This window comes from Xenopus laevis, chromosome 3S, assembly GCF_017654675.1.
Source record: "Xenopus laevis strain J_2021 chromosome 3S, Xenopus_laevis_v10.1, whole genome shotgun sequence".
NCBI lineage: Eukaryota > Metazoa > Chordata > Amphibia > Anura > Pipidae > Xenopus > Xenopus laevis.
In genome coordinates, this window is record NC_054376.1 from 95,240,860 (window position 1) to 95,267,229 (window position 26,370).

Sequence of the window (26,370 nt, forward strand, 5' to 3'; positions counted from 1 at the left end):
AGCAGGCACTCAAGGACCAATCCTCCACACAGACGTGTAGATATCTCTACATACACTCTCACGCATAGCACTATGATTAAGTGTCTGTAGAGATACGAAATGCGTAAGGCGATGCCATGAGTACCGACTAAAATACTTGTTCTATTTACACATGTGGAGGATTGGTCCTTGAGTGCCTGCTCAACAACTTATACAGTTTGGATTCACTCCCTTAGCTGAAGGATCAGGGCAGTGCACCTGAACCTCCTCCTATACTTGGAGAGAAAACTCTTGAGACCTTTTTGGTATACCTTAACTACAGTAGCCTAGAGTGTCCTGAGCATGTGCAATACCACGAACAAGTAGGAGAGGCCAGTCACAATAACATGATACTTACAAGGAGGTGACACCAATATTTCATAAATTGCTGTCACACATTGGCAGATGCAATAAGAACCATGTTCAAGCTGCATCATTGATAGAAATGGTCAGACTTTAGTTTTAATAGAAATATACCGTCTATTTCAGCTCTATATAAATATACTTGTATCACTTACAGTTTATATAAAATAAAAAGCCATTGCTAAAGAACACAGAGGCACAAATTATCTTTGGGGGAATCCATGTCCTTCCCTAGGTCATTAAAAGACACATTTACATAAATACTGCTCCTATATTGCACACTGGATGTCATACTCGCAAGTAATCACATATGTTGCAGTAGGTCAATCCCTACTGTTTACATGTAAGGCAGATTTAAAACCATTCCAAATTGCAGGCAAAGCATAAAACGACTCTAAAGCTCTCCTATGGGTGTTTAGTATGCAGCCTATGTATTATGAAAGGCACATACAATCACATTCTGCATGAATGAACAAAGCCAGGGAACTACACTGAATACCAATGGAGTTACCTTTAGGGTCACCAACAAAATCTAATAAGGGGCGCTTGTAGTGATGAAATAAAGATGTTTTCTTCATGAACATAAAGACTCTTGTTGGTGACTTATTTTCGGTCTTTGGATTTGTACATAAATGCTTGTGATTAGAGATCTGGATAAATGAATATGGTACATATTTTAGATTTAAAAGAAAACTAAACACTAAAAATTGATATGGCTAAAAATGCCATATTTTCCATACCGAACTTCTTGCACCAGTCTAAAGTTTCAGCTTCTCAATAGCAGCAATGATCCAGGACTTCAAACTTGTCACAGGGGGTCACCATCTTGGAAAGTGTCTGCAACACTCACATGCTCAGTGGCCTCTGAGCAGCTGTTGAGAAGCTAAGCTTAGGGGTCGTCACTAATTACTCCAGCAGAAAGGGAGGTTTGTCTGTAATTTAAGCTGATGCTACAGGGCTGATTATTAAAGTCTGATGCTAGTTGCACCATGTAGTAATTATCAGTATTAATCACTAATCAGCCATGTATTGTGACGTTTATATTCTATGTGTACTGAAAATTATGAGTGGGTCCCTAAGCTCAGTAAGTGACAGCAGCACAGAGCACGTGCAGTGAATCAGCAAAAAGAAGATGGGGAGCTACTGGGGCATCTTTGGAGACACAGATCTTACTGCTAAAGGGCTGTGGTTGCCTTGGGCTGGTACAGAAGCCCAAAACATAATGTACAACATTTCTAGCTACTTCTTTAGTTAGCCTGTAGTTCTCCTATGCATGGACTAGATCCACAATTATCATTAAAACATGTAAAATAGGACTGGCTGAAAGATGTGATTGAAATAAAAGGAGTTTTCATAAAGGTATGAAGCCAGACTACTGCACATCAGCCTTCCTCAATTTGCTCCCTATAGCCATCTCAATATATCATAAATAGGTTTCATTATCTCCTCTGTGAGATTACAAATGCTGCTCCTTAGAGGATTCCAACTGCTTCTGAAGGGGGGCATATACCGAGACAGGTCAATCAGCTGCCCTACAATTCTATAAATGTGGGAGAATCAATATGGATCTACAGTGATGCCATCTCTAGCATTCATAATGAGCAGTTATGGCTAATGACATCTCTACAGCATCCTGCATAGATTCTCCATTATGTAGCGTTCATATAAAAAAATGCAAATCATTTCCATTTGGATGGGAGGTTTGCTTGTCATTTTCTGTCTAGTTACGCATCAGTATACATTCAGAGTGATGTGTGGGAATATATGTGACATATATGACAAGATGCAGGAAAGGAATGTACAGATTTAAAGCGCCTGCCATGCAATATTCATTCTGAGATGCCAAACTATTCTTGTGTTCAAAGTGCGAACACAATAAATATTATAAATAATGTGATATGACAAAAATGGCACAATAAAATCCTCAACAGTCTCAAAAACAAATCCTGTCTACATGGACATACAGAACAACATGGCAGACAATCCAACTTTCATGCCATACCCAAAGTGTCTGTGCTATTGTCTTCAGCATTCTGTTCTACTCTGCTGACCCACTGGCTGCTAATGACAAGTTGGAGCAATTAAGTTGAATTTTATTAGCATTTCTGTGAGGAGAAGTAGTGACTTCTTTGCAGGATTTACAGCACAGTTCATAACACACGGTTGTTTATCCGCCAGAAGACATCCCCTAAGAGCTCACATAACGCTTGCTCCAGGCTGCAGAAAGGGTCAACTTATTCTGTGTGTGCCTTGGAAGCCATATCCCCACTTACTGTTTTATTAATGTGCCCCCTTTGACCTAAGATCTATATCCCCTGAGAAGTCGATTCATCAATCCTGAACCCATCATTTATATCCCCACGTAAAAGACATCACAAATCAGAAAAGATTGTTGGGTTGAGGGATTAAAAAAAATTACATTTTCAATCATAAAACTGCACAAAACACAGGGATTCCCTCAACCATGTCTCATTCATAACACTACTAGCATGCTTTTCTTCAGCCAATATCAGTATCTATTTGAGGCACAAACAGCGACTGTTGAATATTTTAAAAACTATAAGAAAACATATAGTGAAAAATGTTTGCAAAAAAAAAAACATTATTTAACCACTAGATTTTTACTGTATTTACATGATTGTTCCCTGCATTAAAGGGGTATATACTAAACTAGATTGACACATGGCTGTGAAGCTAGAAATGAATGTCTTATCAGGATAGTAAGAAAAAAAAAAGGTACTTCATCCTTCACCTTTATCTAAGTACTTTGTTGTGATTTTTACCCAAAAACATTCAGTTTATCAGATCTAAATAAAAATGAACTCTAGCTATACTCTCCCGGGCATTGGCTGCTTGTGTATGCCGGCGGCACTGTTGGAAAGCCCTAAAAAGGGCCAAACCTATAAAATGTCTTGTTATGTTTATAATTATAGAGGGAGAAGAACCTAAGACATACGTAGAAGATCAAGATCAGTCACCAGTTTCTATGAAGCCTCATGCTTCTAATAGATTTATCTTGACAGCAAATGGTGAGGCCATAAAGCGGCATAAGAGCTGCTACAGCATTTCAAAAACTGCAAGAAAATAATTGGCCAGGGAAAGAGATATGTCCTTATAACTCACAGGCAGTGCCTTGGTTCCCCTAAACAACAAATGATCTTTCAGTACAACTACAATTCCTCCTGGATACGGCCAATTGCTCTTCTGCATCAAATGTGCAAACGTATACGGCATAAGTAAAGACTACGTGGTTTTGCATTTTTAAACAACTTTTTCTACCAAGCTTAATCTCAACAGGCACAACTGCAATTTTTATGGTTTTCATATATAAAACTGACAAAACCATCTGAATGCAGATAACAATTGTGCTGCAAAGCCATTGGCATGGCATTCTTATTTATGAGGGCTTTTTTACTAAATTGAGGCAAAGTGCAAAAAATTTTTTCACCCGCAATACAATTTGTCTCTACTTTTGTTGCAACTCTTTGCATCGCAGATACAGTATATACCACTGTTGTGCCCATTATCATGCTTAGTTTTTATCCCGGGGTAAATGAGCCCTTAATTTAATACCTGCCTGTGTGAGATTTATTCACTTTCAAAGCCAAAGTCAGCAATGTCATGGAGCAAAGCATAACGTATAAACCAATGCTAGTTTAACGAAATATTGCTCAACGGGGAACACTGCGAATGTTCTTCCTTCTCGATTCATGTGAAGCTGTAAGCAGCATGATTATGTATTCTGTCAATGCGAACGCAATATTTGGCTTTACTGAGTAAGAGGCTATGCTGACCGCTTTCTTATGCCTTTTGAACAGTCTCTTCTGTGTAGAACCATTTCATCAAATTGCATGCTTTGGGCAGGCAGAAATGGAGATATTAAAGGAAAGGTCTTAGATAAATAATCATACAAACAAGCGAAAATGTTTATGGAAACAGAGAGAAGTTGCGCTTGCACAGTGAGGTGCAATGCAAGTGCAGAACAACCCATTTAACTTTTGTTTTCACATATAAAAATGATACAGTTTCTCAGACTTTAAAAACTAAACAAATAAAGCTAAATGAACTGGATACATTGTCTTAGGTGTTTAGAAATGTATCTGGTTTTCTCACCCCCAAAAAGGTGAAGTTATGAGAAAACGATTGACATCTAAAGATGGAGCAGCCTTTAATGGTATTCCCATGCTGCTGCTGCCTGCACTATTGGCATTTATTCAGTTATGAGAATATAATAAGTACGTGTCCTCAATGATGCACTTTAATGTGGTAATATCAGCACCAAAGCCAGCAGGCAGCTGAATGGACACCCGGGTAGAGATTCTTCATCTGTGAATAGTACTACAAGGTAAAATGTTTGGTCCTGGCCTACGGTCAGCAGTCAGCATTAAACAAATATCTGATTGGAAGCTATGGGTTACTACAGGGGTCCCCAAACAACGGGTCGTGGGCTGTGCTGAACTGGCCCCCCTCTGGTCTTAGCTGCAGTCTATAATAGCTGCAAAGACAATGAAAAATGCCCTAATTACCTTCAATCCCAGCTCCCTGACACACCATTGCCATGACGCTTTCTACTGATTGCGATAAGGACCAAAATACCTATCTACACCCCCCCCCCGCTCCTCCAGGTGCAAAAAAGTTTAGGGACCGCTGGGTTACTAAACTTGGAGCAATCCATACACCTTTTATTGCATTACCCACAACAGGCTACTGTGTGCTATATATCTTTTTTTTTTTCTAAAACAAATACCATCATGTAAAGAACTTACTTTTTGAACAAAGGGAAAACCAATAGCTTGAACTGGCAAATTTAGTGTAAAGTAGAAGAATTCATGTAACATTAGCAGCATTTAAATATATTCTCGCGGAGGTTCCCAAATCACAAGGTAAAATACAGCAGGGTTTTGTACATCTGTCTTCCAGTCCTGAATTTCCTTTACAGCATGTTAGCAGTATATAAACGATAAAATCTGCCTTTTCCCCTAGCAAATGCAGCCACTGAGTGTTCAGATCATAATGCTCTGTTTCCATGTTCCAAAGGGATGACGTAAACAGAGATGTCGTCTCCTGAGCCCAGCCTGTCGTTTGATATTCTCCAGCCCCGGTCTTTGAGCACGCCTCTCGCCCGCATTACCAGATCCTGTGCTGCCAGGGTGTATCTGTGTGATGGCACAAACACAATTACATTGCACAACTGTGTGGAGCACGTTAATGTTGTTTGCATTGCATTTCTGCATTCTTACACTTTATTGATCCCACCAGCACTTAATAGATTAAACAGCAGAGACATTTATTATTTAAAGGCGCCAGAGCACTTTTGCATTTATATGCTCTAGGGATGGCTGTGAATACAAGGCCCTTTTCTTCAATAAACTTTTTATGGAAACAATTAAGCCTTCAGTTACTATTACTTTTGATCGTACTAGCATGGAGCATAGTCCTGCTGACAATAAACTTCCAAAGGCTTATAAAATACAACCACGTTAGATTTATGCACTGTCATTTAAACTCCCTTTGGAAACCAAAGGTTTCACTATGTGGGACATAGTGTAAGATATTTATAAAGAGTAAGATGTCACTATACTCTGCATATAAATAGTGTTGGGAAAGATACAAGCACTAGCTTGCAATACTTCAAAGCACTTATTTCCCTCCACTCAATCCAAACACAGATTAAAGCACATGTTTAAAAAGCATAACAGTAATCATGCATCTCCATTTAATGCTAATATTATACATTAATAAACAGTAAAAAGTGTGATAACATATAGATAAAAAAACCTACTCCGTACATTTTATTAATAAACACATTCTTTCTTTCACATAAGCTTCCAGAGCAGAATTAAAAATAGAACATGATTGTTAAATGAATATAATAAAATAGTGACAATGATTTTTGATCAGGTTCAATGACCAGTCTGTAGTATGCATATTGACACATGTTGTTGGAGACAGTGTTTGCATGTGCTGAAAATGATAACATAATGGGTATCATTGAGACCTGGTGGTATAAACATATGAATGAGCTGTGAATTTATGTTACACCTTTTTTAGGAGGGTTAGAGGGATTAGAAATGTCTTTATGTAATACCAGAATTAAAGTCATACTCTAAATAGAAGTCCCTAACCTTTTATACCTGTGAGCATCATACCAATGTAAAAAGAGTTGAGGAGCAACACAAGCATGAAAAATAAGGCATGTGATTGGCTATTTGGTAGCCCCTATGTGGACTGGCAGCCTACAGGAGGCTCTGTTTGGCAGTACATCTGATCTTTTTGCAGCAAAAATTTGCCTCTAAGCCAGGAATTCAAAAATAAAGAGTTACTTGAGGCAACTGTGATCAACATCCAAGGGGTTGTTGAGCAACATGAATAACTGGTTGTGGATCACTCCCCAAAAAGAACCATGGATAGCACTGGGGGGAGTTTGGAATCCCTATGGGTAGAGATTTAGACTAGGCAGATGGTTACAAAGAAAACATTGGTGTATGCTAAAAACCACGTTGTAATGGTGGAGGCTTCACAACTAGATTGAGTTGTTATTATGGGTGACTTCAATTATCCAGACATTGACTGGGGTAATGGGGTTGCCAAGTCAGAAAAAGCTAGTAGGTTTGTAAATATGCTGAATGAAAACTTTTTATTCCAGCTCGTTCAAGAACCTACTAGGAATAACTCTCTTTTGAACCTTGTAATAACTAATAATACTGAACTCATCTCTAACATTTGTGTGGGTGAGCATTTAGGGAATAGTGAATAGTAAGTAAGATTAGAAGTCACCTCAGAAAAACTCACCCATATTCTATTCATTCCTATGGGATTTTTAGAAACGTATTTATCAATGGAGTTCACCATTTGATAAATATGCTTTTAAAAATCCCATAGGAATGAATAGAACATGGGTGAGATTTTCGGTGGTGACTTCTAATATCACACTTTGATAAATCTGCCCCTGAAAGTATTGTATTTGTTTTAGCTGATGATAATAAATTGTGCAAAATAATACATTCCATTCAGGATGCTGCAAAGCGATTTGACTAAATTGGAAAAATGTGGCAAATAAGGTTCAGTGTTGATTAATGCAAGGTTAAGCATTTTGGTAGAAATAACATAAATGCAAGTTATACACTAAGTTGGAGTGTGTTGGGGGATTCCTTAATGGAGAAGGATCTGGAGATTTTCATGGATAACAGGCTGTGTAACTCTAGGGAGTGTCATTCAGAGGCTACTAAAGCAAAGTTCTGTCTTGCATAAAAAAGGCATTAACTCAAGGAATTAAAACATGATTATGCCTCTTTAAAGGTACCTGGTAAGGCCTCACCTTGAGTTCATAGTGCAGTTTTGGATTCAAGTCCTTTGGAAGGACATTAGTGGGCTAAAGAGAGTGCAGACACATGCAACTAAACTGGTTAGAGGGATGGAAGATTTAAATTATGAGGGCAGTCAAGGTTGAGGTTGTTTTCTCTGGGAAAAAAGACACATGTAAGAGGACATGATTACAATTTATTAGTACATTAGAGGGTATTATAAACAGATAGCAGACACTCCTTTAGACTAGATGATCCGAACTTCAGAAAATATTCAAGTATAATAGATAACAAACTGCTGACAATGCGCGGTAATCAACCCGCAGAACACCTTTATTGTGTGGATCCAGACAATAAAAATGTTCTGCAGGTTAACACACATTGTCAGCAGTTTTTTATCTATTATACTTGAATATGAAAGCATACTGACGGGAGTGCAAGGAAAATTGTGACAAACAAGACAAGGTACAGGTCTCACTTTCTATGATCATGATCAGTGTGTGTGAGTGTATAGATAGGCATATAGAAGTATGTGTATATATACAGTATATATATGCACTAGGGTTCATTTGGAGGAGTCAAACTTGATGGACTTTGGTCTTTTTTCAACCCAACTTAACTATGTAACTATGTACATTGTATGCACTTGCCTATATATATTATTAACTATCCATCAAAGGTACTCAGTGCATGCATTGTATCATGAACTTCCTAAGGAAAGTATGGCTTATCATTTTCAGTTCTTGGATGTTACACAGAGCTAGTTACCTGTAGCAGCCAAATGCTTCCTTTCAAAGTGGTGACCAGTGAATACTACCTTGTAATTGTTAGTAGATCCGGTTCAAACTTTTTCAACTTGTATAGCCTTACCCTAAATGATCCTTCCCAGTAACTGTTGAATGTTCAGAGAGCAATATCATTTGAGCTACAAATGCTGCTTTAATTGACAAAAGCAAACATTTTTATTAAAATGCGACTAATAGTTTAAAGTGCCACAGAAATACAATGAGCATGTACTTTTCTAAAACATTTCTGCCTTGAGTGTCATGTATACAAACCTGTGAGGATCATCAGGGTCACAGTTTGCAAGGAAAGCCGTAACAGCTTCTAAGACCTCTTCATTAAGCAACACATCCCAAAGCCCATCAGTTGCCAGAACAAGCACATCATCTGCACTGTGTTCATGTTGCACAAGATCGTAGACTCTCACCTACAATAACATAAAGGGCAAACAGATGACATCAAAAAGTATTTCCAAGTGATAGTACCAGACATTCAAATGATTTTTCTGGCCTGTAATCATGTAAGGAGACATGGCATATGTAGTTGTAGAGGTGGCATGCATGGGGTTGGGTACCTCACAACAACAGCAATGTGACTTGACCGAATTATACATCTTATGCCCACTGTGCAGGTGGTTCACAAGTACCTGATCCACTGCAGTGGGGTGGGCTACAGTAGGCCATTCCCGGTGTAAAGTAAGAAAATCTACGCTTATAATGTAAAAACCAATTGGAGTGATGTCATTTCTGGTTAACACGACATCACTTCCGGTCGGCTTGGTGATCACTTCAGGGAGTGGATGGGTGGAAATCAATGGGCTTGAGGAGATGGTTTATCAGGTTCAGGGTGGCACGGGTCGTACATGGTGGTAGAGTGTTAGGAATAGACCAGGTCTGGAAACATCAGGATTATTAAAATATTAAAAAGAAAAAATGTTGATGCTTTATAAATACATGTTACGCACAATTTAAAAGGGATAGGCTGTATTTGGATATCAATTCCAATAGGAGATGCTGTGTCCCTCAAAGAGTTTAGGGAAAAACCGAAAATATATAGTGTAGCATTCCTGATACAATAAGACACCCAGTGTTTATAGCATACATAAAATCAGTGTTAGAATAGAGACTTCCACCTTCTTATTACTAAGAAGTCTTATTGATGAATAGTGCTCAACTATACATCACATTTATAGTGACTGAACAGGGAAAAGAGAGTTTTGATGCAATTTGTTAAAAATTTTGCCAAACGTATGTTAATATTGCAACAGTTGTCTGTGCAGATGTTTAACCCACTGAAGGCATGATACTTCTAGTATAAGTTAACACTTTTCTATTAACAAGGCCTGGCAGGACAAAACTGAGAGATTTAATAACCTTTATTTATGCCATATTAAGTTCTATGAGAGCAAACAGTAAGTTGCTACATCACAGCATTATTATTTACACTAATAAAGAAGCAACCCAATTGACACTATAGCAGGCTTCAGATCCAGCTGCTATAACCTGAATTACCTCTCACAGTCAGCTTCCCCTCCTGGGAACTCACCAAGAGCATGTACTGTCATCTGACCTACTTTCTCGTGCCATGCTTTTGATAGCCGGCTGCAATAGATCAGTGTATTATTTGAGAACTGGGATAGTGTGGAAGGTGTATAATGCCATACAATTGGCGCATTTAACAGTCATACTTATGCTAACAAAAGCCAGGCAATTGACTGTGGTAAAAATGCAGTACCCTCGTGCTTACTGTACAAGCCCAAAGGTACGGAAGCCCCAAATATGGGTCCCCATGCTGCTTAGTGTAGGTATACTCTATAATCCTTTTTAAAACTCGAAAAAATAATTTGGCTAAAAATGCTGTATTTTATATAATGAACTTCTTGCACCAGCCTAAGGTTTCAGCTTGTCAATAGCATCAATGATCCAGGACTTCAAACTTGTCACAGGGGGTCACCATCTTGGAAAGTGTCTGTGACACTCACATGCTCAGTGGGCTCTGAGCAGCTGTTGAGAAGCTAAGCTTAGGGGTCGTCACAAATTACTCCAGCAGAAAGGGAGGTTTGTCTGTAATTTAAGCTGATGCTACAGGGCTGATTATTAAATTCTGATGCTAGTTGCACTCCTTTCTGGGCTATCATGTAGTAATTATCTGTATTAATCACTAATCAGCCGTGTATTGTGACTTTTATATTCTATGTGTACTGAAAATTGTGAGTGGGTCTCTAAGCTCAGTAAGTGACAGCAGCACAGAGCATGTGCAGTGAATCAGCAAAAAGAAGATGGGAAGCTACTGGGGCATCTTTGGAGACACAGATCTTACTGCTAAACGGCTGTGGTTGCCTTGGGCTGGTACAGAAGCCCAAAACATAATGTACAACAGTTCTAGCCTACTTCTTTAGTTAGCCTGTAGTTCTCCTGTGCATGGACTAGATACACAATTATCATTAAAACATGTAAAATAGGACTGGCTGAAAGATGTGATTGAAATAATAGGAGTAATTTTAATATATAATATATATATATATATATATATATATATATATATATATATATATATATATATATTAGAATATATATTCTAATATAAGCTGATGCTACAAGGCTGCTTACTAAATTCTGATGCTAGTTGCACTGGTTTCTGTGCTGCCATGTAGTAATCATCTGTATTAATTACTTATCAGCCTTATTTTGTGCCATTTATAGTCTATATATACAGTATATTGTGAGTCGTCCCTAAGCTCAGTAAGTGACAGAGCATGTGCAGTGAATTAGCAGAAAAGAAGATGGGGAGCTACTGGGGCATCATTAGAGACACAGATCTTCCCTGCTAAAGGGCTGTGGTTGCCTTGGGCTGGTAGAGAAGCTCAAAACATAATGTACAACATTTCTAGCCTACTGATTTAGTTCTCCTTTAATACACTGACATTTCCTCCAACAGAAAGTAGCCATCTAAACAAGGGATATAAATGGTTCTAAACCAATTAGTGGTTTACTTATTTACTAAAAATAGTTATACCTTAACCAGGAAGCAGTGCCCACAGTGCAGCTTTCTGCTGTTTGGAAATGTGTAAACAAAGCGATTTATATTATCATCCTTAATGAAGTTGGTGCCAGAGGCCATGTGAACATGTTAGGAAAGGAAAACCAAGGCTTTATACACTTGGCTCTTTCTGACCAACACTTTCCTGCAAAATAAACCCATTAAATGGTATTTTGTAGGTGGTTGCTTTGCTGTTTTTGTTCTAAGTGATCTACATATTAATATTTCTAAATAGTCTGTAGCCAAAGCTTCCTAAATGTAGATTTATTTTCTGCCTGTGTTTACCTGCGATTATCAACCAGCTTCTCTGAAAGCACAGAATGTAATTATACATTGTATGTGGGGAAAGCTGCTTTAAAAAAAGAAATCTCTGAAACGGATAGATGCCCAGAAAATGCATGCACCCACAATAAGGCTAATCTTTCACAAAGTGCTTTTTCATGTATTAACTAGTAGAGTTTACACAATCCAGAGACAGGATCTGGCCCATGAAATAGATCATTGCAAAGCTCTAAATGGAATCTTTTGTGGAGTCTCTACTTCGTTTTCTTTCAGCCAGCATTCCAACTGTCACTGCACACTTCTTGAATTCCACACACCGAACCTTCCAACGTTCAGACAGAGCTCGCAGCGCACTTTAATTAATCTAAGAAACAGCAGTCGATTAAAAGAAGCATGACGGCTACAGCAAAAGCTGCCAAGAGAAAATTATATTCAGTATTCCATTCCGGAGATGTACGCCTAGTCAGATATGCCGGTTAATCCTTTCAGTTTAGCAATACATCTGGGCTGCACAAGCTCGTCTAAACATGCAATTTATTTGGCATAGTTACACGCCTGGGATGGTTTAATGCGGTTTTCTGCATTCTTTTCTCAATGCGAGAAGGAAATGTTTATAAAATAACCAATCATTTTTGAGCAACTTATTTTCCTCCCCTAACTCTACACATGAAAAAAAAAATCTTAATGAACTTGTTGCCATTTGTGAATTATTCTGCCATTGTAAAAGATGTCCAAAAGCTGTGGTGCGATGGCTCCTGAAATAATGTTAATAAACAAATCAGTGTCACTTTTTATTATATAAATGAATCCTCCTGCCAAAAAGCTGTAGCTCTTCTGCAGGAAATTTGGCAAGAAGAAATGGGAAGAATATCTTAGATTCCTTAAGGCATGTAAACTTTTCTGGAAGTGATGCCTTTGAGTAGATTTACAACAGACTTTGTAGCACTCTGCTTTAGTCATGTCATGTGAAGAAATCTCTGGCAGATATTTTTCCTCACATACAGGCTAATATATTAAACTGTAATATAAAGTCAAGTTCATGAGAACAAGCAATCTCAAGTTGATTGAAACCACTGATGTAAGAATTCTCTAATATTCTTAGTTTTGGATAAAAAAAAAACAACTGTTTGATTGCTTAGGAGCAATGTTCCCTCTATGATGTGCGCTCGTACACAAATCTCAAGGCCAGCATACACATCTTCAAGAATACCTTGCATCTGATCTGTTTGTCCCCTTCCTTCTGTAAAGTGTAGAGTGTTGTCGGTTCTCCAGGGCTACAGATAAAAGATGGCAGTGGAAGTAGAGTTATTGCACATTTTTCTGAGAATTTAACAATCAAGGCGTTCTAACCTACATTTAAGGGAGTGATATGACTTGAGTAAAGAGTGACCAAAGTTTATCAGAACACAAGCCACATGACTGAGGGTACCTGACAAACTAAGAACATGTCTAGCCCCATGTGATCCTGTGAAACTGCAGTTATTCTGTTCAAATTGAGAGTTTGAACATCTTGGCGCATAAAAAAGAAAAGCCACACCTCCTCTTCACTACCTACCTGTCAGATCTGATCATTTGATAAAAGATGGCAGTGGAAGTACACTTATTTCAAGTTTTTAACAATTAAGGAATGCCAACCTAAATGTAAGTGGGTAATATCACTCCAACTTGCAATACAGCAGTAAAGAGTGGCCAAAGTTTATTAGAGCACAAGTCACATGACTGAGGGCACCTGAGAAAAACAAGAAAATCTAATTATAACTATACAGAAGACTGAGTGAATAAAATATACTACTGTACTATACATAGATCACTACTTTCAATTTATTGCCCCTAATTATGATAAGTTTGAGATTACTGGAAAGAACAGTGTTGTTTTTACTAAACTGAGATTATTTTTTTGAGAAAATTGAGAGTACAGAAGAAGTCTCAAAGAAAACTCTCCATTTTGGATAAATCAGTCACAATTAGCTGGTGGCCTGGCTGGCTATATGCTTCCTGACCTTCTGTGTGTATGACACCTCGGGGGGCTGTTTCATAACACCATGCTGTGAAGCTGCAGTTATTCTGTTCAAATTGAAAGTTTAATCAAACATCTTGGCGCATAAAAAAGAAAAGCCACACCTCCTCTTCGCTACCTTCACTACCAGTCAGATCTGATCATTAGGGCCATCAGCCTAAACGAAGAGAAGCCAAGAAAGTTGCCTTTGCCATGTATGGCCACACAACACAAAATAGCTATGTTTAAATTATGTGATGATCAGCTGGATGCATTTGAATTTGATAAGTGTATCGCCATCTTAACACTGGAATCATCTGTGCCAGTTCAGTAACCTAGAGCGACCAATCAACAGTTGGCTTTGAACAGCTTCCTGCAAGCAGAATATGATTGTTTACTGCACAGGTGCTATTTCTGCCTATCATTTGTAAAGAGTTTGTTCACCTTTCAAACACTTTTTTCAGTTCAGTTGTTTTCAGATTGTTCTTCATAAACAAAGACTTTTTTCAATTGCTTTCCATTGTTTATTTTTTTACTCTTTTCCCAAAATTGAGAGTTAAAGGTTAATGTTCCTATCTCAGGTGTTTCCGGCTGGCAGCTCAGTGATCCAGGAGCATTCTGAACTCATACTATTTGCTACATTTAGTTGATACATTTCTCAGCAGCATCTGTGGAATATCAGCAACTATTGTATCAATTCTAACTGCTGCTTTTAATAAAATGCAGGGATTCTGCTCAGCAGGGACAAAGATAACAAAAGTATCAACTAAATGTATCCTTTCAATACAGTTAAACAGTCGGCTACTTGTGATGTGCAGACCAGCCCGATACCCGCGGGTCGGGCGGGTTTGGGCCAACCTTGCACCCCCTTTCCGGGTCGAGGGCAGGTTGAGCTCTTCTGACTGCTCTCTCCGCCTACGACCTTCCAAATGCCGGCTTCCGACTTCCGGGTTGAACTTTTATAGACGCGCGCCTCTCACCCGTCCCTTTTGTGACGTCATCGGCGAGACGGGTCTATAAAAGGAACCCGGAAGTCGGGCAAGGGTGGTGGGAGGGCGAGTGCAGGTCAGGAAAAGCCCAACCCACACATCACTATCAGTAACCCCTCCCAGAGCTGCTTTAGAAGGTGAAAATGTAACTCTACACTTCAGTATTAGAAAAACGGTCACAAGAAGAAAATAGTAATTAAGTAAGTGGAATAAAAACGTTTCTATTTCTGGTGAATAATCTGAAATCAACTGAACTGAAAAAAGGGTTTGAAGGTGAACAACCCCTTTAAATGAGTCCACTTATGTATTTCTGTAGGGCAGTCCTGAAAAAAATGACCAGTGCTTCAGATTCCAACATAATATCAAACATCATCCCCAGACACAAATAAAAATTATCAAGAAATTGCAGCAATCAATACAGTAACTGCCCATCGGACAATAAGGTCAATAGTCCGTAAACAGCTGCAGATGACTTTTAATAGACTGCAAGTAACATAGCATAACATCTTCCTAGTAATCTAAGGAAGGAGGGGAAACTATTAAATTAGCCATATATGTGTCCATGTTGTTTTCCCTTTCATATGATGAGTCAGCCGCTGACTCATGCAGCTCAGTAAGAACAAGCACAGACAATGACTAGAGAATATAAAGCAATGCTGCTGCCGTTGCCCACAATTCCACAATGAGTGTAGCGAATCTCTGCCAGCACAGCACTGATAGTTTGCCAAAAATCAGGCCTATTTTAAACTGGTAACAATTAGTAATTATTAAATACAAAGATAGTGTATGCATTAAAACATACAAAATACATAAGAATACAGACTGAAACAACAGTAAGATATTTGCTTTTGTGTAGGTGACCAGTAAATAATACCTGCTAATTGAAGAAGATATTTCAGCAGCATACATATATCAAGCTTGATAAAGGGCTGGATAAGCTAGAAACATCGCTTAACTTGAGGCACGGATAAAATTACACTTTTTTTTCACAAAAGAGTGCTGCTGAAATAACTTCTTGAATATGGATTAGACCTGAGCAGACAGGTTGGCACCCTACGCTACAAAAAGCGGTGAGAGTTTGTCTTTGTGGGATACTATACCTGCTAATTGGTTCCTATCAGAACTATAGGTAACAGACCTGTAGCAAACTTTGCACTTCTTTTTTACGTAAACCCCAGTAAGTATGTTATAGAATGTCCTATTTACAGAAACATTTCAACTGAATTATTGAATTATTTGCCTTTCTGCTCTACATCACTGCACTGGCCATTAACTCCAGTGAACCCATTCAAAAACCTGAGTACATACAGAATTTGTATAACTTCTGAAGTCACAAGTATGCAATATACATTATGTATCATTATATTTGGTGCTGGGATAGTCACTAACTCTCACTGTCCCTCAGGTGCCCATTATGCTTGAAAAATTCAGTGTATAGTCCTGCATGCCACTGACTATGCTATATAAATATAACAATGATTACATTAACACCTGATTACACCATGTGTCCAGAAATATTCTAATGTTGTAAAATACAAATTAAATAATATACTTTTTAGAGCATTGTCCTTACGGGGTTGCTTTGGGGATATTTCAGGGCCAAGAGTGCTCGTCGGGTGACATTATTGTTATTCTTTGGAGGACACAGTTACTAATCATACTTTAACAACTTCATAACAATATTCTGGGTACAGTTATACAAAATGCAACACTAATGAAATGAAAACTATGGATTTACAAGCCTTTCTCGCCCAGTGTTAGCAACACAAGGGCAATAGCTGTCATAGTGCTCCCAGTGCTATAGAAGTTTATTTGTATTCTCCAAAGGGTCTTCTTTCTTTTAGAAACCAATATTAAGCCAAGCCTGGTAATGAAACAAATCAGCTTTTGATCATTTTACTTCTCTATCTCAATGGAAGAACAAAGTATACTGTAGGTATTCTACAATTTTCCAGAAGTCCATGGTTAGCTTTGGGTCACAGAGATTACCTGAACATTAAAGAACTGAACCCCCCTCCAATAATAAAAACCCCTACCCACTACCCTACATAGTCCCTCCTCCCTGTTTTCCCCCCGCATAGGTGATTATCCCTGAAAGTGCCCCTAATTCAGTGATCCCCAACCAGTAGCTCGTGAGCAAGATGTTGCTCTTCAACCCCTTGGATGTTGCTCCCAGTGGCCTCAAAGCAGGAGCTTATTTTTGAATTCCAGGCTTGGAAGCAACTTTTGGTTGTATAAAAACCAGGTGCACTGCCAAATAGAGCCTCATAGGTTGACAATCCACATAGGGGCTACCAAATGGCCAATCACAGCACCTCTTTGGCACCCCAAGAACATTTTTCATGCTAGTGTTGCTCCCCAACTCCTTTTTCTTCTGAATGTTGCTCAAGGGTTCAAAAGGTTGAGGATCCCTGCCCTAATTCATTACTTACGCATAGGTGCAGAGTAAGCGCTGCAGAGCTCATGGGCTCCATCTTCCATCTCTTCTGTATTCTTCGGGAAGTGAGAGCAGCGGAGCTAATGGGTGCCATCTTCCAGCTCTTCAGTATTCTTTGGGGTCCTCTTCTTTCCCTTCTGCAATTTCTGGCACCTTCGGCGAGTTGCTACGAATCGAAAGAGTGCTGCAACTGCGCATGCTCCAATACGGCGCTCACTTCCCGAAGAATACAGAAGAGATGGAAGATGGAGCCCATGAGCTCTGCAGCGCTTACTCTGCACCTATGCGTGAGTAATGAATTAGGGGCACTTTCAAGGGAAATCACCTATGCAGGGGGGAAGAAGGGAGGGGGGACTATTTAGGCTAGTGGGTAGGGGTTCTTATTATAGGGCGGTTAAAGGCAACAGCATCAAGAAAAATGTATACTGTACTGCCATTAAGCTTAGTGGCTGAAGGCCTGTGCAATTTGTAGAAGGATTTGCAAAAAGGACTCAATAAATCTTACATTTCAGACTAATTGAAGTGATATGCTAACCACAAAACAGATAATTGAGTGAAGGAATTCAAACCATGCAATCTGATTGTAAGCAGATCTCCCCATTCCTTTATTCTCCCTCTTAAAATCTTGCCTTTCAATACCTTTTGTCTTTTTCTTTCCGTTCTGTCTTCCATCTGTGTAGTTTAATGATTTCATTCTTTCCCAGATGGAGCTGACAATATTTGACGTTGAGACCAAACATTCTATGGTTTAGGCATGGCATTGTGTGTGTGTAAATACTAGGAAATTAGTAATAGTTTCTCCTGCTTTACTTAAGGCGAATGGGCTTTTCAATATATTTCACATTTTTATAGAGAAGATGAAGTGGAAGATCATTTTGGTCAAGGGGTAAGCTGTCAAAATCAACAACTTCCATCTAGTCCCCCACAGTCCTTACACTCCATTCTGGAGCACGAAATCCTGTACCCATAGGTGCTTACCATAATGGAGAGTGCAATGGTGACTTGCAGTCTCTTCAACTAATTTATAGGTGGCACAAACATATGTGCAAAAAATAGGTGTGTGAGCTGCCACAATCCTACATATCATCTCTTAATCTGCCTTTGAATGGAGTAAATTCTCCAGATTCTCTAGACTAGCCGCTATTAATTGCTAGTCTTGATATTTTCTCAGACACTACAAAGCCCTTTCAATTGGTTTTGCCTCTTTTTACAAGTGTGTCATATTGGAAAATGGAAGATAACTTAGTATTCATCTTTTATATAGCTAATATTATTATATGTATCTTAGATACACAGAAGATCTTTTGTTCTGGTCCAGAAGACACATTAGTATGGAATCTTTTTTTTATTTTCATTGGGTCACAGTACACTGAAATCTGCACTCAGTCTGCTAAAAAGAACTGTTTCATATTCCAAACAATTCTTTGGTAAAATGAACGATGAATCTTAAAAATTGAACTATCCAGAAAACTTAATTATAGACAATTATTATTGGAAATATGCACCAAAATGATTCATCTATTACATCATAAGAAAGATTTTACACACACAAAGCATTTGTTAGTAATTACTCTGCAGCTAAAACACCCCGGTGAATCTTAGACTGCCCTACATTCCAATCAGCCTATCCCTATGCCTGCAGTCAAAGCCACTGTGTCGGCACAAGTGCTGGCACATTGGATTTCAGTACTGAAAGGCATCCTTGCCGAACTTACATTTTGGCACCAAGATCTGCACTGTCTGCCTGCTCCCTGGCCTATGCAGTGGCTCCATGCACAGGCGGCATTGGGGTAGGCTACTCTCTTAGTAGTAGCTAAAAGAGAGAGAGAGAGATTCAGCCTGGTGCAACCATAACCTACAAACTTTGTGTTTGCTTCAGAAACAATATTTTATATCAGGCCCGGACTGGAAATCTGTGGGTTCTGGCAATTGATATAAGGGCTGATTTAGTGGGCTGGTGGGGGACTGATTGGGCCTCTATGTGGGCTGATTGGACTTCTGTATGCCTGAAATACCAGGGCCTATTTTAATTCTCATTTTTATATAAACTCTGTGTAGCTCTGGGGCAGCCAATTAAGTTGAATAGGGAAAAAAGGCCCATAGAATGAAAGATCTTCCAATATAAAACTAGAAATTTGTTGCAGAGAAATAATATATTTGCAGGGGCTCAATCAACACATATGAACTTTAAATGTAAAACAAAGTATTTTCGCGTTTTGACATTACTGGTACTTAGTGGCACATCCTGCAGTTTCACTTGTCTGGTATAGAGGCTTTACAATAACCCCCCAAATATTACCCTATTAAAGGGCCCAGAATGACTGATGTAAGCTTACTTGGGCACAAAAAAAGAGTAATATCCTACTGGATTCCCCACCTAGGAAAAAATTAGTAAAAATGTGAGACTGGCTAAGGGAGACTGAGTATGGAAGTCCACATGAGATTGCAGACAGGATAGAAAGTAACAGAGTCAAATAAAGCTGTGGAGAACTATATGTAGGTTTTTTTCTTTTGGCTGACAGCACAGCTGCAAAAATCTGAGAAGGACAAGTGCTGGATATGCAGAGTGGTTTCTCATTGGAGATGCCACCTACCCCTGGCTGGCAGCAGAAAAGCTATAAAGGAGTTGCCCGTTAACAAGTTTTTAAGCGGTTGAATACTTGGTGCCAAACTGCAGATTTGTCATTGTAAGGAGCAACAAAAGGAACAGCACTGAAAATCCGGACAGCATATGGCAAGCAAGGGAAAAATTCTATCTGGGAATTGGAAATCTGCTGGCAGAAACAGATACTTAGAAAGAGAATTTCTAGAAACCACAAAGCAACAGCCTTAGAATTGAATCTACATCATAAATCATTTTGTGCTTTCATAAATTTCTCTCCCACTGTATGCATGTATAATATCAGCTATTGCTTATTTTGTTTCACAGGGCCAATTGAACTACAGATTCAATGTATTCATTGTGTTTCATGTTTTTTCTTTAAGAAGAAAATAATCTTGTATAAGCAGGGCCAGAGGATGGCTCTGGGGAACACTGTGGTCCCTATTGTTGGGGGGGTGGTTATATAATTCAGACATGTCCACACTTCTGCCCTCCGGTATCCCTACCCTCTGAAAGTGGAAGCAGATTATAATAACATGTAGTTTAATGAAAATGTTACATAACATATGTCCTTTGTTCTTAATGCCTAATGCAAGGTGTGGAGATTGCGGAGGAGAAACTAGAGATGTCACAATTGCTGGGATACAAGGATCTCACCTCCTAGAAGCTGAATTCAATTCTTCTATGTCTGAACCCATAATCATTATGATTTAAATGTTTTTATGGAATGTGAGAAAAAGGTGGTGGTCTCAATCTAACTCCCAAAGATAAATATTCCTAACAACGGGAGTCTTAAAAAGGTGAGATGAGTAATAAATGGCAAGAGAGGAAAGAACTTCTTCTCCGAGAAATATTATGGTTTAGGTGAAACAATGGTTTCATTCCAGGGAATTAAAGAGATGGAATTTTAATCATGGAGATTGGCAATGGTGTTTTCAACCAAAAATATGTGGTAAATGATAGAAGGAATTTCCTTTTTGTGATTTTAACTTACCTCGGGGACTGAGGATAGGAAAGGTTTAATATAAATATTCGAGTCATGTACTTTCAAGTCATGGTCCCCGAGCCCTCTTGTTACACCAATTGTAGCCATAACACGAGCCTGGGTGAACAAGAAGAAATACCAAATATACATATAAGTATTATACATTTTTATTATATTCATATTACAGGAAATTCCTTATGTTAATATTGAATAACCGATAGCACATAATCCCTTATGTGATTAATAGAACCTCCCAATACTCATTAATTCCCATCTCAAAATAAGGGGTTCATGCAATAACTGGTGCAAAGTTTGCTTCAGATCTACAAAACCCATAGCAAACAACATGATGATTTATTCTGTTAATTGGTTGTTATAGATTACTAAAATTAGCTCAAACATTGTTACTGCTACAGTCTTACTAGTGATAGGAACTATATCAGTCTCGATATAAATGACTGGGCAAAATACTAACAATACTCCAGCCTACCATATGATAGCCTTGCCACAAGTAAAAAACAAAATCCACAGCCCAGCAATTTTTAGGTAGGGACATAGTTCTCACCATTAACATGCCATGTTTATCACTTTTAGAGAACACCAAGGGTTTTGAAATAACAGGGGCAAAGTTTGCTAAATTTTTACTAACCCATAGAAACGAATCAGCTGGTGGACTTGAATTCTTCCCGTATTTGAAAGCCTCCAGTTTGTTGCTATAAGCTACTAATCTATATCTCTTTCTTGCTTCTTAATCAATTAGTAAAATATGGCATAGAGGGTGGGTGAGTGGTTTAGTAACAAAAATCCAAGTTACTGAAGAAATAACCTCACTCATGAAACTTTTAATCAATGAAAACATTTGATGTCTGAAAACATACAACCAAATAAAGGAGAAGGAAAGCTATATTAGCAGTTTACTGCCAATAGATGAGTCACAATAGTGCAAGCTATAACACTACATTTATGTTTAGTATAGCAGCTGCCATATTAGCTTGGCGTAACATCACTTCCTGCCTGAGACTCTGCCTGCTCACTCATAGCTCTGAGCTCAGATTACAGCAACGAGGGGAGGAGGGAGGGGTGAAAAGGGAGAGAGGAGCAAACTGAGCATGCTCAAGCCCTAGCCCTGGAGGTTTATGCTGAAAACAGGAAGTCTGATACAGAAGCCCATGTGTACACAATAGATGGAAAGAAAAGCCATGTTTCTTTTGACAGAGGACTCAGAGCAGCATTACTTTGAGGATTTACTGGTGTATTTATATAGACCTTTCTGATAAAGCTTACTTAATTTTAGCCTTTCCTTCTCCTTTAAGTGTCACCAATTGTAACACCTACAACTTGGCAAAAAAGTGCTTTTTACAATGTAATTTTTCAATCTTGGGCTGATTTATGGTTATAAGGGGCAATTTCCATCATAAAAATACTTTCAGGATTGTGCTTAAATATACAATCTTAAAAATAAGCAGCTATAAATACAATAAAACTGCAGTTGGAGACTTACTAATGGCTCCATCTGTGGTCACACAGGGAGCATGAACTATTAGGTGTGCCTGGTTCTGCTGCTGAACATATAAGGGGTCATTTATGAATGAAAGTGCAGCTTGCAAAGTTTTGGAACCAAATCGCTTATGTTTCTTTTCCCATAATAAATTTTTTTTTTAATAACTGCAGTCACATATGAAGTCACACCCACTGCAACGGCACCTAATTCTTCAAAATGGACAACACATTGCTTGAGCCAATTAGATGTAAACTTCATGTAGCATTTTAGAGGGAGTTCTATCCTGTGGGTATAAATCTGGCTCACCTACTGGCACAACCTGCTGTGGGAACCCAAGAGTTTCAGCCATTTCCAAGGTAGTGGTAGCTCAAGGGCCGCTAATGTCAAAAGGCCATTTATCAGAAGAGGAATGATGCATTGGCACATGTAAAAGTGCATGTTTAAGTGCAAGTACCTTACTGAATTGCATCATTCATCATGTCCATTTTAGTCCATCTTCACTCACTTAAATGACGCTTACAGTATACATTAAGGGCAAAGGCATACAGGCATTTCTCACTGCTGGTCTCAATCAGCAAAAATAATTCTGCCCCACATTCTGGAAAATGAGATGCCCTATGACATACTATATTTAAATAAAGTGAATATCTCTCAGGACTTCCGCATACCCATTTCCTTCTGAGCATCTGGATCTATCAAGGGCCAAAGTTTTCAGTTAAAATAAACACATCAAAGGTTAATACAGAAAGGGCAACAGTAAAAAAAAAAACCATTGGTGACGCATTAACTACCAACTGTTTCTATATAGAACTAAGTTCATATACTGAGCTTGTGTTATTGCTTGCAGAAATACCCAGAAATGCACAGTTATTTCCTATAACATAAAATCATAATGACTAGAAATGAGTTAAACCTACCTTTTTGCCCTCTCCGTATATCAGGGGGAATTTTAAATCGGCTTCTTCAATTGTTTTATATGCCCTAAGAGGGAAAACAACACTGTAAGTAATTTATACACAATAACCAAGGCCAAAATATATTTAAAACTCTTATTAAATATCACTAACGCAGGTTCAGTGCAGGTATGCTAGCTTAAAGTGAGCCTACACCAATATTCTTTAAGGGATCCTTACATTTACTAAAAAATCATCCAACTATTTATTAAACCCAATAGGATTGTTTTGCCTTACAAGGATTAAATTACTGTATATTTTAGTTGGGATCAAGTTTGTGTAATTATTACAGAGAAAAGGGAAATCATTTTAAAAACAATTTGATTAAAGCTGAGGCCTTCCTGTTATTCAGAGCTTTCTGGATAACAGGTTGAAGAATATAACAGATCCAATTCCTGAAATATTATAATAAACAGGAAATTTTAAAGTCCATGAACAAATAAGGCCTATGAGGCAGAAGGATTGCGTTTCCAATATCTAAATCGGCAGCTGAGAAAATATAGTTGGAATCCTAATATATATACAATGCTAATTGCTTTGCACAATAATTACAGTACTTGATAAAGGCTTCACATTTTACATTAGCAGTGTTTATGTAACTCAACTCTAATCTCATAGCAAAATATTTTTAGCAACCCCCAAATTTTGGGGGGAAATTACCTACTACATAAATATGTATTGTTAGGACCAAACTGGGGCTTTGTACTGCTGGGCCAAGGGGCGATGGGTCTTTTGTTGTTCTAGTCCCTTCTCTGCGCAGAACTAGTGGTAGACAGCATAAACACACAGTGGCCGGGGATTGTGGGAACAGTGGTGGGCAAGGGTGGTGGGCAGACAGTGGGGGTGGGGAGAACACCGGCTTTAGGCATCCATACCTCTTGGACACAGCTTTAAGTGGCTGCTATACAATAGTGAGATGGTGTTAACTTTGTTTTTCCCCATTGCTGCAATATCATACAAGTGAAATAAATAGCTACAAAAAATCTAGTGCAAAGCATTCAATTAATATGACCTCTCTGTGACAATTATGGACAGTCCTCACCTGGAGACATGCTCATTCTGTACAAATTGTCCTTGGCATTACTGAATCAACTCAAAACGTACAACTCTCTTTGCAATAAAGACCTTAACCTATGTGAAGTATAAAGCAGATATCAAAATCTGCTTTCACTGTGCTCAAGGGATATATTTCCATACATATGAACAAAACACTTACAGACAAGAAGCTACGAAATTAACGTACCTTGGCTTAATGATCACCAGGGGCGATGTAAACGTATACTAATTATGAAATAAGCCTTGCAATTTCAATCCAAGTAGAAAACAATTAACATTGCAAGGCACTGCAGTGAATTATATTGGATTATAGGGGCTGTAAAACAAAAAAGAAAGCTTCCAAGCACATTTGCAATTACATAAAATTTAGTTTTTTTTACTGTTTTCAACTGCTAACCTAAGGCTTTTGGCTCGGTAGCTGTAATTCAGAACAGTTGTGCTGCTCAGGGCTTAACTGAATAGGCAGACAGCATCTCCAATAGACCCCACTCTGCATAGTTCTATTACTTCCATGAAAGTAAGATATTGAGTCACATCAGCAACCTGACTACTGTATCTGTACAGATTTCTCACAGTCCCAATATCATGGGACTTAGAAAACTGAGCTAAAGCTTTTTTTCTGACAACGTTTCTTGGTTTTATTCTTTAATAAATGCTGACTATTCAAGGTTCCAAAGACTATTCTCGAGTATATTTGTACTCGTGGTTTTTTTTTTTTAATAAATCGAATGTAATAGAATATCCCAATCTTAAGAAACATTTTAATTCACATTGCATCTTTTATTTATTCAACCTCTTTCCAGCTTTCACTTTTGCAGCATACAACAAACTACTGATCTGCTTGCTCCATTCAGGTCCTCACCTGTTCATATTCCAGGCTCTCATTCAAACCACTGCCTGGTTGCTAGTTACATACTTAGTTTACATAGGTAAATTGGGTTGAAAAAAGACAAAGTCCATCAAGTTCAACCCCTCCAAATGAAAACCCAGCATCCATACACACACCCCTCCATAATTGCATATAAATTCTATATACCCATACCTATACTAACTATAGAGTTTAGTATCACAATAGCCTTTGATATTATGTCTGTCCAAAAAATCGTCCAAGCCATTCTTAAAGGCATTAACTGAATCAGCCATCACAATATCACCCGGCAGTGCATTCCACAACCTCACTGTCCTGACTGTGAAGAACCCCCTACGTTGCTTCAAATGAAAGTTCTTTTCTTCTAGTCTAAAGGGGTGGCCTCTGGTACGGTGATCCACTTTATGGGTAAAAAGGTCCCCTGCCATTTGTCTATAATGTCCTCTAATGTACTTGTAAAGTGTAATCATGTCCCCTCGCAAGCGCCTTTTTTCCAGAGAAAACAACCCCAACCTTGACAGTCTACCCTCATAATTTAAGTCTTCCATCCCTCTAACCAGTTTAGTTGCACTTAGTCAGTTTCCCAACTTAGACAAATCACTCTGCAAAGTGGCAGCATCCTGCATGGAACCTATAGTTCTGCACAATTTAGTATCATCTGCAAAAATAGAAACAGTAGTTTCAATGCCCACCTCCAGGTCATTAATAAACAAGTTGAAAAGCAAGGGACCTAGTACAGAGCCCTGCGGTACTCCACTAACAACACTGGTCCAATTAGAAAATGTTCCATTTAACACCACTCTTTGTAGTCTATCTTCAGTTCTCTATCCAGGTACTTTTTCAGGCCAACATTCCTTAATTTAACCAGTAACCTTCTGTGTGGCACTGTGTCAAATGCTTCAGAAATCGAGGTCCCTGCTTACCTTCTCATAAAAAGAAATGAAGTTAGTCTAGCAAGATCTATTACGCATGAAACCATTCTGGCACACACTTATAGTATTATGATTTGCTATGAAGCCCAGTATCTTATACTTTATTAAACCTTCGAAAAGCTTTCCTACCACTAATGTCAGACTAACTGGCCTATAGTTTTAAGGCTGAGAACAGAATCCCCTTTTGAATAGAGGCACCACATTAGCAAATCGCCAGTCTATCGGCACCATGCCAGACCTCAATGAATCCTGAAAAATTAAG

The 26,370-nt window shown here is 38.5% G+C and overlaps 1 protein-coding gene across 1 annotated transcript in view; it reads right to left on the minus strand.

The window, feature by feature from the left end:
* Positions 1 to 1,565: 1,565 nt before the first annotated feature.
* ppm1h.S (protein phosphatase, Mg2+/Mn2+ dependent 1H S homeolog) overlaps positions 1,566 to 26,370 on the minus strand; it is a 99,774-nt gene continuing 74,969 nt past the window's right edge. The window contains exons 7-10 of the mRNA XM_018256040.2: positions 23,217 to 23,280; positions 20,808 to 20,915; positions 8,744 to 8,895; positions 1,566 to 5,537 (exon numbers count right to left, since the gene is read on the minus strand). Of these exons, the coding sequence (XP_018111529.1) occupies positions 5,390 to 5,537; positions 8,744 to 8,895; positions 20,808 to 20,915; positions 23,217 to 23,280 (472 nt within the window). The 3' untranslated portion in view covers positions 1,566 to 5,389. The remainder of the gene's footprint in view (positions 5,538 to 8,743; positions 8,896 to 20,807; positions 20,916 to 23,216; positions 23,281 to 26,370) is intronic.